The sequence below is a fragment of the Peromyscus californicus genome, unplaced genomic scaffold (assembly GCF_007827085.1).
Source record: "Peromyscus californicus insignis strain IS unplaced genomic scaffold, ASM782708v3 Scaffold_21__1_contigs__length_65335640, whole genome shotgun sequence".
NCBI lineage: Eukaryota > Metazoa > Chordata > Mammalia > Rodentia > Cricetidae > Peromyscus > Peromyscus californicus.
Genome location: NW_026294514.1, coordinates 3,890,007 through 3,902,560, shown reverse-complemented (window position 1 = coordinate 3,902,560; position 12,554 = coordinate 3,890,007). Strand labels below are relative to the sequence as shown.

At 42.4% G+C, this 12,554-nt stretch overlaps 1 protein-coding gene across 4 annotated transcripts; it reads right to left on the bottom strand.

Annotated features, from left to right (window-relative positions):
- Window positions 1–356: 356 nt before the first annotated feature.
- On the bottom strand, window positions 357–12,351 carry Nabp1 (nucleic acid binding protein 1). Of its 4 annotated transcripts, XR_008220828.1 has the most exons (7): window positions 11,705–12,031; window positions 11,334–11,472; window positions 8,529–8,600; window positions 7,725–7,800; window positions 7,046–7,094; window positions 4,451–6,078; window positions 357–3,681 (listed from the first exon to the last, which is right to left on the bottom strand). XR_008220828.1 is itself a non-coding variant. In XM_052749436.1 (6 exons), exons 3-6 carry the CDS (start codon window positions 8,588–8,590, stop codon window positions 5,909–5,911), a joined length of 357 nt encoding a protein of 118 aa, XP_052605396.1. In that variant the 5' UTR covers window positions 8,591–8,600; window positions 11,334–11,472; window positions 12,039–12,351; the 3' UTR covers window positions 4,093–5,908. The 4 variants fall into 4 exon arrangements, 3 of the variants coding, with proteins under 3 accessions (XP_052605396.1, XP_052605395.1, XP_052605397.1); XM_052749436.1 differs by lacking the exons at window positions 357–3,681; window positions 11,705–12,031 and adding an exon at window positions 12,039–12,351 and having other exon boundaries at window positions 4,093–6,078; XM_052749435.1 differs by lacking the exon at window positions 357–3,681 and having other exon boundaries at window positions 4,093–6,078.
- Between the last annotated feature and the right edge of the window lie 203 nt (window positions 12,352–12,554).

Genomic DNA, 12,554 nt, shown 5'->3' with positions numbered 1-12,554 from the left:
GTCCAGGAGCCTCTTAGGCAAAGGAGAATGAAGCATGGTCCATTTGACCAGTGGGTCAGATCTTTGAGATCAAAGCCAAACCGTATCTATGTGCTGTCACAGCAGATCAGTAACATAAGTGCTTTCCTATACGAGGGAAATGTGCAAAAACTTGGAACTAAAGGTTTTTAATTGGAGCTGAGAACAGTGTTTCATACTTGGGAGATGCAGGCAGGAAGAGCAAGAGCTCCAAGACAGTCTGGGTTGCATGGGACCCACTCCAATTTTTTAAAATTCATATAAATTTCTTAATATTCAGTTGAATTTTTCTGAATTCTTCCCAAATGGTATAGAGGAATGATAGCATTTGCCTTACATCCAGTGGCCATGAAGGGTTTAATATTTGTTGAGTCTTGGATATGGAGATGCTTTGTATACACTATCTTAGATTCTTCAAATAGGGCTACACAGCTCCAATGTCATGTCATGTTGTTGATAAATAGCAGATACAGGACTCAAATCAAGATCTCTTCATCCCCAAACCATGTTTTCCCTTGACATTCTGACATCTGTTTTGATATGCAAAGTTCATATAACTGCAAGAATAGCGCCAGTCACTTCGCATAAAGAAGCACTGGATAACAGAATAGTTCCTAGGAGCAATGTCATGCTCTACTTCGTTTTCACCAAACCCATCTTTTGTAACAGTTGTCACTATTCCTGACAAATACAGTCTGACTTGCCAGTACAGGCTGGAGAGAAGACTAACTGGTGAAAAGTACTTGCTGCTCTTGGAGAAAGCCTGAGTTCAGTTCTCAGCACCCAAATGGCAGCTACCAACCATCTCTAACTCTAGTTCTGACGCCCTCTTCTATTGTCCACAGGCAAGAGGCACACATATGGTGCACATATAAACATACAGGCAAAAGACAATCATACAAAATCTCGAAAAACGGCCTTGGCAGTCCTGTGTCTTCTACATCTCTTGGGGCAGTTCAATATTTGATGTGCTATTAAGGTAATTTCTCCATTGCCTGTTTTACTATGACCACCTCTCAATGTCATGTATTTCCTTCATAAATCAGATAAAAATCATGCTATGGTATAAGGGACCCTCTTCTCCACCTTAAGCTAAAGCAGATTCGTCCACAGAAACCGCACAGTAATTACCAGCAGGTGGCTCTCATGCTGACCATTTTTGTTCAAGTATCCAGGCTGGTCAGAAGTCTTCCTTAGGGTTGAACATTTCAGACTCCTGTGGGAATTGTGCTGGAGATGGGATCGAGATCTGAAGGTGGAGACAGTGTGCCCTGTGCATTCTGTGATACCACTGCCTCCAGGCCTACTTTAAACTTTTTTCATATTGAGTTGAATGACAGGAGTACCAGATGCCATATCCACTTCCTGAGCTAAGCCCAAAACGTACTTTCGAGTTTTAACCTAATGGTCGGGTGGAAAAGCTGGTTTTAACTGGATATATAGGTCAGTGAGCCCACGCTACTCCTCTGTAAAATTCTGCCCTTAGGTTGGACGTCTCTAGGCTAACCTGGGCCGCAGTAAAACCTCTTCTCAGCAGAGATCTGATCTCAGCTTTGGCGTAATTTGATTCTATTTGAACCTAATTTATTTATTTATTTATTTTGGTTTTTTTTCGAGACAGGGTTTCGCTGTGTAGCTTTGCGCCTTTCCTGGAACTTACTCTGTAACCCAGGCTGGCCTTGAACTCACAGAGTTCCACCTGCCTCTGCCTCCCAAGTGCTGGGATTAAAGGCGTGCGCCACCACCACCCGGCTTTGAACCTAATTTAATTTTCTAGCATTTCTATGTAGAGGGCCCAGTTATCTCTATTCAGAAACACTTGCTTCAGCCAGTAATTCTGTACTCTTGAGAAACACCCTTCTAAATATTTTCCCTTAATACAATTTCTGTGTTCTAGATTTATAGAAAAGGAACCAAGAAAGCATACACAATTCCAAAAATCAAGCTATCTCACTGTGAAAGGGAGATGGCAAGAACAAGAGATCTCCAAAGTGTTTGATGCAGGTCTTTCTGGCCTAAGTTTCCTTCCAGGTCAGAGGGGCAATCCATACTTCTTTCTGAAAAGCTTCATGTATGTTATCGAAAACTAGACTTTTGCTGAACATGTATTCAAGGTTACTCCATAGTCAAGTCTGTGAACAAGAAAGCTAGCCTGGCTTGAATCCAAATGGGAATTTTGAATACAATGATTTCTAATTTAGCTGGAAATGGATGGTAAAGCATGCAGTAGCCCTCCAATGTGCGTCAATACGTCTGTGGATCTAACAATAGGTCCGCAATGAACTGTGGCTTCGCTCTCAATGCTCAGGGAACACCTTAACACTTTGGATTACATATCTTGACTCTTCAAATGGCTTAAACACCTACTGGTTGAAATGTTAAATGTTATTACACTGAACACCTCATAATGGAAGAAAAATTTCTTGGCAGTATTTTCAGGTCTAATGTTAGTGTGGAAAAATGCTTATTAGTAACTTAATGGACTTGATTTTGTGTCTTTGGTCTTCGTTCATTCAGAAACCCGAAATAATTTGGCTATAGCCTTCTAGCATATTTCCAATAAAGCAAAACTTTGATGCATCTAAAGCACTTCAATACACCTAGCAAACAATTTTCTAGCTTCTCCCTTGGGGTGTCATACGTCAGTGATGGTGCTACTTTCAAAGGTCACAATTCGAAGTCAGAAGCATACCTGAGTGTTAATCATTAAAACTACTTTGTGAACTGTGGGGCTGTTAATCACTCCCACTTAAAATCAACATCTAGAGCCTCAGCACCAAGGATCTCACTAGCCAATCTCTCTGCCCCAAACCTCCTCATCCCATCCCTGTACTAGAGAATGATTGGAACCATATGGTCCTTGTCTACTAAAAATGATCAGACTTTCAGCAGGTGAGAGACAGGGAAGTAAAAACTGGGCATTAAACAAACAGGAAGGCGAGGGAGCTCAGAGGGGTTAGAGCTTGACACACGTCTGTTTGGGAACATGTTCTGTCGCTTCCAATGCCTCTCAGTCATCACTAGAGTCGAGTCACACACAGCCTAAAATGGCTTCAAGCAAACAGCCATTAAGGTAATGATACCCAAGAAGGGAAGCATTTCAGCAACTGTACTGACAGGTCAGATCCCTCCGCAAATGGAAACTAGCAACTGTGATGCTCCTTTGGACTACTGCACTAGACTATTCTGTATATAATCTCAATATATAATCTCTGTATATAATTTAAAAATATAAAGGGCTAGTTAACCTGCAAACTATGCTTTCAAACTAATCACTCTTCAAGTTTTAACACCAAGTTACTAAGACTATGGAGGAAAAGAGTTGGTACAGTATAGGAAAACCTGGGTGTTTAAACGCTTCTGTGAAGGCAAACTTCAGGCTTTGGCCATTTGGACTTCCTCTTTCTATTCTGTGGCAACTCCCCAAACACCTGGCCAGACAAAAGGGACAAGCTGGCCTGATCATACGTTGTTGCTCCACTCCAGAGTTCTACACTACATGGTTTTTGCTGAAATTTGTGTCAACGTTGACAGTTGAAGGCAGAGAGGAGGAAGGTTGACACTTTCTTCCATAACGTCTTGATGAGTGGTATCCAAGCAGACTGGGAAGGCAATTAGTCATTACTGTTTGGATGGCACTTTGCTTTGGTTTTGCAAGTTTTCCTTAAGAAAAAAGAAACTTGTTAATAAATCAAACCACAAAACATGTTAAATACCTGAGATAAACTTCAGTCATAAGTAAAATCTTAGACCATGTTCTACTTAATCTCAATACCTTAAAGCACATTGATACTTCCACACTATTTCCTCTATTAACATTTTGACCATACCACAAGATTTGACTGATCATTTATCAGAACTTATTGTTATTCCCTATGTCAAAGTCCTAACTCCTCAAAGGAGTACCACTGCTCCTTTTCCTAATCACAACCTAGCATCATGGATGAGAAGAAAATGGAAGCCCAGTGATCCACACCTTACCATACTTAAATCTGCCAAAGTTCAAATCCTTTCTTTAGAAATTACCTTTAAACACCATACCTCCCACAAATAAAAGCACTGTTTTCCTACCTCTTAAAATTTCAACATTAGTTTGTCATTTATTTTTATTTAAAACATCTGTAATCACAAAACACAAGTTATTTAACTCTTAGGTAACTTTTTTGAGGCATTCAGTAATGCAAAAAAAAAATCATAAATTACAAAACCAAATTAGCTATAATTATTAATGTATGAACAAATGACCAATTATCTATAATATCAAAGCACTACACCTATAAATCATAAGTAAATTTCCTGCAATTTCTCAAATGTTGTAATCATCTCCACACGGAGCCTAATACAGTGCAAACCGACAATCTGTTAAACGGAATTAGAACAAAATCTGGCACAGATTATATCCAAATGCTACAGAATTCGAATAGAAACTTACTTATTGTACAGTGTGAGGTGAGGAGAAATGGCAGGTACAGAGCTGGGGAGCAGCCAGGCTGAAGCTGACTCAGCTTCAGTGAACTCGACTGGACTCTCCATGCTTAGGGAAAGAGCAGAGTTGGTGGCTGTGCCGTCAGCAGAGCAAGGTATTTACTCAGGAGGTAATATTTAAAGAGACAAACTAACAACGAAAATATCTACCAATTACCCACCCCTACAGTAAACAGAAGTACCAGGACACACAAACCCCACCCTAACATTTCTAACTGAGGTATATACTTCTTGCGCCATTTATCTTTTGCTAATAAGGCTATGTGATGTGTTCAGAAACTAAAGCGCGCGCATGTGCACGCACACAGACACACAGACACACAGACACACACACACACACCTCCAGAAGAAAGGCAGTACCTACCCCAGCCTTTTTCCTTCTATCTGACGACCTGGAACAAGTAGTCACATGGCTATAAAAATTCAATCTGAATTGCATTTGCTACAATATTTATCTACCACAAGTTTTTGGTTTTTTTTTTTAATAATCTGATCAGTTTGGTATGGCAGTGCACAACTTTAACCCCAGCATCTAGGAGACAGAGACAGCGGCAGGAAGATCAGAGTTCAGAGACCCCTCTGGTCTACATGACAAGTTCCAGCCCAGCCAGGGCTACAGAGTAAGACCGAGTCTCAAAATTACTACAACTAGTACTAATGAGATCACTGTCCACTGCGGTATTGCAACTCCCTCCAATCACACTAATATTTAACATGGTTGTTTCAAAAATAAAACATTCAAGGACTCCACTGTAAATTTTTCTTCAACGTTTTTAACAGATGTTAAGAGCATTATCTTGAACAGTTTTCGCCTAAAAATGACTTGTTATATTACACATTTTATTCCATAATTCTGATAAGGAAACTGGTTTTCTGGTAATTAAACAAGATTTAGGACGATTTTGTTCTTGGACAACCTGAATGGCAGTGCGGTCACTCTAGCAAGCCAGTCATCCCGGGAACAGGCACTCGACGTACCGTCGCACTGGCCAGGCTTCGGGCTCGGGGGCTATCACTTCAGGTGGCAACATCCCAGTTAAGACAGAAGAACATTTCCCATGAAATGTTATGGCAAACATCACAGAGTACGCAGAAGATCCACAGGCCATAAAGCTGGTGTCTTAAGTAACTCACCCTTGAAACAGGGACAGGTTTTCAAGTGATACCCAGTAAGTTCTTGCTCTAAAAATAAATGTTCCTGCTTTCAGAGTTCCTATTCTTCAATAGGATGTAACTGAGCAGCTTAACTTTTGCAATAAAAACCAACCATTCTTCTTAACAAACCAACAATGTAAAAGGAAACCCGTAAGAGACAAACTTTTCACAGTTAACGATAAATAAAAGTGCACTAAGTGTTCAAGTAGGGCATGTAGTTTAAAGACTACACGTGTCTCTTTGGCTTAGGTCATCTTTTAAAGGCTCTCCTCGGATCCCTGGCATTACTTATTGTGGTCATGACTGTTTGACTACAACGAGCTCCTGGTAGCTGTGGATTGATGGGTTCCCGGACATTGCTTCTACCACTATATGGAAGATGATATCCCCTTGACTCAGGGCCAGTCTGAACACCATTTCCTAAGATAAGAATACAAAAAAAAAAAATCACCATTTTCAGAAGTAGTCTATATTATGCTACAGAAACAATCATTTAAAGCTCCTACACACACTGTAAAGGCTTATAAATATTATGGAAAACAAGCACCTTTATTCTATAATGAAAAAAGATGTGGGCTCTGGGGCTCTGCAACAGTATTATTACCAAATACATCACCTTGGTACTGAATGAATAGAAAGAAGAAAATCTAACTTGAGCAATAAAATTAGGAATAGAGTATTAAAAAAAAAACATTAATTGCCTATACTGTAAAAAAAGAGGGAGCAGAGAGATGTTTGAGTATTGGTGTTCGACTCAAATACAATTAATGTTTTGATGCAATCAAACTATTGGCATACAGATTTTCCACAATGTGAGTTGGTTATAAGTCTTCGGCTACCCTAACAACCACAGAAAGATGCATCTCAAAGACATATATATCCTCAGTTACTTAAAGACAAAAGACCTTTATTAGGTCTCCAAGGACCACTGGTGAGGTCTGAGAAGACAGGCCACTCTTTTAAAACACAACGAAGAACATGAGGAATGTTGAAACAGTCACCGACTGCTTCTCTACAGCATCATTTGTCTGGACAGGTTCCAATATGCCAAAACAGCCAGTGATTCTGCATATATTATAAATAACCACTACATCATACACATTTGCAAAAATAAAAAAATAAAAGATCTCGCCAGAGGGTTACCAAAATTAGTCTTCTTACTAATCAATGTTCAGCATAATGGGCCCCAGTGTTTAAATACAGAATGTGCTCAATACATTGGCCTGGACAAGTATCTCCAAGTTTTACAAAATCATTTATTTGAGTATCCTTGTCTACTGGAGTTCCCGTTTAACACTAAACTATACCTAAAGAGATTGTTTTCCTTTACATTTTTCATCATTCTCATAATGTTTACATGTCAGCACAAATAGGGAAAAAGTCTTACCCACTGGCCCATATGTACTGGCGCTCACTTTATCCTTCTCATTGTATACCTGAAAGAAGTTTTAAGTTAGACAAATGAAGACAGAAGTAACTCACGTATAAAATAATTTTTAAATTTTAAGGCTTTAAAAAATGATTTTCAACAATATTTAAAGATTTGTCTAAGTCTGTTCAATGTTAAAGCATTCAGAAATCTTCCCCAAGCCTTTTAATAGCTTTTATTACACCCTGATAGTACCTCTACTCTGCAAAATACTAAACAGCACATATATCTATTATCACAAAGTATATACAGACTCACAGAACCTATGTAATAAAGGTTACTTAAAGATTTTTTTTTCTTTTGAGACAGGGTCTCATATACCCCAAGTTGGCCTCACACTCGCTATGTAGCCAAGGATGGCTTTGAACTCCTTTCCTCCCACCTCCAACCTCCTGAGAAACAGGACTTCAGGCATGCACCACCACGCCAGTCTTAGGAAGCACTGGGGCTGAGCCCAGGACTTCATGCATGCTAGGCAAGCAGTCTATCAGTTGTACTATATCCCCAGTCCTCAACATCATCTTACAGTTCTTTTCATTAAACTTTGGACATCAGAGGTTTGGCCTACTGACAGAATTACAGTAAAGAGTCAACTTAACCCAATCATAAAAATATACTATGTATCTGGATTAATTACCCCTTTGTTCTGCTGCCCTCTATAATCTGGGTTTGGCTCACTGAAATTTGGCACTTCTGAATACACCATACAAAATCTGAAAGTAAAGGACAAGTTAAATGATTTTTTTGTATAACCTCCTTAACCTACAAGAATGAAAACCTTAGGTGTCAAAGAATTACCTTAACAGTAGCATGCTAATTCAATTCATTTGTAATAAAAATTTCCTAAATAACTACATCCCATATTAACACCCAACTATTTGATTCTCATCAAATCCCTCTTTTGATCACTATGAATCTGCAAAGATAATCAAAGGTAAAGAATAAATTCTAGATGATTAAGACAGATAATTGGCTAGCAAGCCACCACTTCCTCCCAGGGCTTCTTGTAATTGACAACACACTTGGTACCCTGTTCACACATAAGCATTTTCTTAGCTCTTCAACTCTAAAAAGAAACTAGATCCAGTTTGGGGAAATCTTAAACTGACCCTGACAAGGAATAGCCATGAGTAAAATGAGAACTTCCTGTGGCTCCTCACCTAGCTGACCTCCATTACTGTAGCATCTCTGTATACAAGACCATCTATCCAGCCAGACCCTGTAATCCTGACCCAAAGACGTTTCCTAACACTGACTCTAAAGGGCCCCACTGGGGCTGCTCAACGCAGCTCTGAGTACTGACAGTGTTTAAACCAGTTACCTACCTACAGCATGAAACCAAGTTTCCAAAGGCCAAGTAAGCAGTTTATAACTTATACTTACTGTTTATTCTGCAGACATATTTGAAACTTAATCATACAAAATATATCTTAATACTTACTCCCCAATTTTTTGAAGTTCACCACCTCTTCCAGTATAAAGTGTCAGGCATCCTTTCCACATTGACGCATACCTAGAAGGAAAATAAATCAGGTTTTACAGAAGAATGTATAGCTCTATTAGATTTTCAGTTTATTTCTGTATTAGACAGAACTGCAAACCAACCCATTTACCCACCATGTCAAGTCAAATATAGTCCATGTAACTCTAATAAGAAATTACACGCCGGGCGGTGGTGGCGCACGCCTTTAATCCCAGCACTCGGGAGGCAGAGGCAGGCGGATCTCTGTGAGTTCAAGGCCATCCTGGTCTACAGAGTGAGTTCCAGGACAGGCCCCAAAGCTACACAGAGAAACCCTGTCTCGAAAAACCAAAAAAAAAAAAGAAATTACACAAAGAAAATTCTACCACCACATTATGACATAATCATCTAAATCATAACCCTAGGAAAAAAAACTTTGAGCACTGCTGGAGACTAAACCCAGGCCTTCCTTGCACTAGGCAAGCACTCAGCCACTATGTTACTGGATCTTGTTTCTAAGCCTTGTATTTAGGCATCTCCAGAAGTTGCCCAGGCTGGTCTTGAACTTGCTCAGTAGCCAACTAGCCCTCAACCTTGCCATCTTCCTGTCTCAGCCTCAGGAGGAACTGGGACGTCAGGCATGGGCTCCTATGCCTAACTTGAGAAAAACTTGACCAGACACGGTGACACTCATTTGGAGTCCCAGCACTGAGAAGGCTGAGACAGGAAAAACTCAAATTAGAGGCCAGCCTCAAAGAGGAGACTGGAGGGGAGAGGAGTGGTGTTCTGGGAAAGCATGCACTGTTGTTCCTAAATGTATCAGTAGTTAACAAAGCGGGAGCTGCTTTTCTGTCAGTGAAGAACTGGTTTCATTGGTTAAAGCTCTCCAAACTATTTTTTAGAAAAAATGTTATACCTTCTCAGTGAACTGTTGGCCGACAATTAAAATTATTTTAAAACACAGACACCTAATTTCAACAGCAGGAACATCTGTAAAATTCTCTACATTGCACACTTAGAGGAAAGCACAGGATGTTTGTGCTCTAAAGACCGACCGGTGTGCAGCTTAGTTAAGGAGGCCAGGAGGGAGGGAAACACCCAGGGAAAGAGAAGAGTTCAAGTGCATTCTAAGGAGGAGCTTCTGATACCAGAAATTCAGCATCTGTACTGACGTCCAGCCACAGGGATGAGAATTTAACACACTAGTATTTTCTTCCACACTCACTGACATGGTCATGGAAGAGAGAAGTTTTACTACTACTTCTGCAGACAGTTTCCAAGCTCCTCAAAATTTAGCACTTTATCAAGGAGCAAAAAATAAAAAGGAAAAAAAAAGGATCACTAATCTTCCTCTTGCCTTTCCAGCCTTCCCAAATTTTGCAACTTTTCGTATCAACATAATGGAACCAATTGTTTACTCTGAACAATTTTAAATGTGTATGACATCATTAAATCTAAGGAAAATACAAATTAGTCAGCTTAGTAAAATCAGACCAAAGTCTAGTTTTTCAATGTTTCTTTGTACAACTACCAATAATACGTATTGGCTTATAATACGTACTATTATTATTATTATTATTGCTAAAATCCTCACCATAGCCTCCAAAGGAGGAATTCTCTTTTGCAGAAGATGTAATTTAGTGTTGCAATATGACTCAGTGTTTGAGAATAAGATGTCTAACTCCTGACTCTTACTTCCTGCTTTGATGATACTTTACCTCACTTCCTGAAAATGTTGTAAGGCCTCAAAGAACTCCTGTCCAGAGGACTAAATACTTCACTTCTCCGAGTCTTAGCCAACATCAATTGCCAACTATTTTTCTGGTACTTACCAATAAAATTATTACAATTCTCCTAATCACATAAGCTTCCACATTTCTAAGATCCTTCCCTGGCCTTTTCTTAAGACTAACATTTGGTAAAAATTTCAAAAGTTGATGAAAAACAATGCTCCATCTCTATGGCCAACAGTTTGCCAACTAAAGATGTTCTCCATGTATCAGATGCCCTTTCTGCCTATCAGATGCCCTTTCTGCCACTTTCTGTGGATTTGGGAGTTTGGGAAACATTGATCTTACAGAAGAAATCATTTTCAAGAATGAATGTGTATCCGAGACACTTTTTTTATCTTTTCTGAGTACAAACGTGACCACCGAAAAATGTTAAATTCAAGCTGGGCCTCAGAGGGCTGAATGCTTGCCTGGCATGTGGGAGGCCTCTGGCTCATCCTCAGGACATTTAGGTACATGCCTGTAATCTCACTACCTGGGAAGTGGAGGCAGGAAGGTCAGAGGTTCAAGCTTATTCTCCCAGGCATCTTAAAAGTTCAAAAACAACCTGGAATACAGGAGACACTTTCCAAAACGAAGGTGAAGGAAAGGGCAAAACTCCCCAGCTGCTCAGTTTATGTCCACACCACCTAAATGATGAGTGCAAACAGCGTTGGCAGGGTCTCAAGGCACTAAAAAAGGAAGTGGAAGTCATTATATCGAATGCACGGGCTGATTATAAAGGTACTGCGGTCCTATCAGCCTACTAAAAAGGCTCACTGACTCCCATGCATTATTTTAAAAAATATAACTAACCTTTAAAACTGGAGGGGAGCAGTGAACTCCCTACCTGAAACACTCTTAGCTGCAAAGGGTGAGCTGCCGCCAATTCGGCCCACCCCAACAGCTCAGAGCTTCTTGAAGCTGTCCACCGAAGAGCCAGGCGACTCAAAACTTGGCAGGACCCCCTAAAGTCGGCGAACCCCACACCTACCCCCAATCTATGCACACCTACCCTCTGGTCAACCGAATAATATCCCCTGTCTGTATGAGCCCTCCAATCTCATCCCACACAGAAATAGTGATGCTTCCCGTTTTATCAGCTACTTTGCAGGACCTCACTTCATGGCCGTCTTTGGTTTTGGTCACGCGTCCTGTGAAGATTTAAAAAATCCAAAGAAGGGAGGGAGGGAGGGAGAGGATATGTTAGATAACGAGTCCGCTCAGGGCAGCTGTCTCACCCTCCTGGGGCACGCTACATGCCTGGCTTCTGTCCCGGGCTAGGAGCCGAGTCCGGGCTAGGTTGGCCGGGAGCACGTGGGGGCGCGGGGCGGGGAAGAGGTCCGAGCGCTCGAGGGTGTGGGGCGGGCGGCGGACCCCACTTACCTATCTCCAGGACAATAAAGACGACATTTAAGTTTTTCAGTCCGGCCTTAATGTCTTTTATGAAAAGAGGAGGGTCGTTGACCCCAAGCATACTGAGGCAGGTGCTGGCTACGCTGCTGCTGCGGAGACCCGCTGGGCAAAGCTTCCCACCCTCCGGGGCCAGGGGCAGAGCCTGGGGGGAGGTGGGCAACCTGGGGCGGGGCTGGCGACCGGGGTCAGGAAGCGGTTATTTCAGGGGCCGGGGAGACCAGCCCTGGAAGGCACCAAGCCAAAAGAAAGAAAGAAAAAAAAAATTGGAGGAGAGGAGGAGGGGGGAAAAAAAAAAGACGCTCACAAGTTCCAAAATCAAAAAGACGACGCGCTCGGCACACCGTGTGGGCGGCGAGCCAACGAGGGTGCGTGCGGACCGCCGCCTGCGCGGCTAAGGGTCTAAGAGCAGCGGGGACGGCCCGGCCCGACCGGCTCTCGCTGTCCCTCGCACGCACGCACGGACGCACGCACGCACGCACTCGCGCGCGAGACCCCTCCGTCCCAGGCTCCGGGAAAGGGACCGTGACTGCAAAACGACGGCCGCGGAGCAGCACAGCGACCGCACAGCCCGCGTCCCCCAGCGGCGACTCCCGACTGCGGCCCCGAGCAGGGGCTACTAAACCTCGTCCCGCCCCTTATGGCGTCACGCGACGTCGCCACGCCCACGAGGCCCGCCCCTCGGGGCGGAACGGAGCGCCGCGGCCCGACGCGGCCTCTCTAGCTCCGCCCCCACCCGCGCAAACCCCGCCCCCCGGGCTTCCAACCCGCGTTCGGCCACACCTTCCCCTCTGGCCCCACCCCCTCCTGCGCAAGGCCCCGC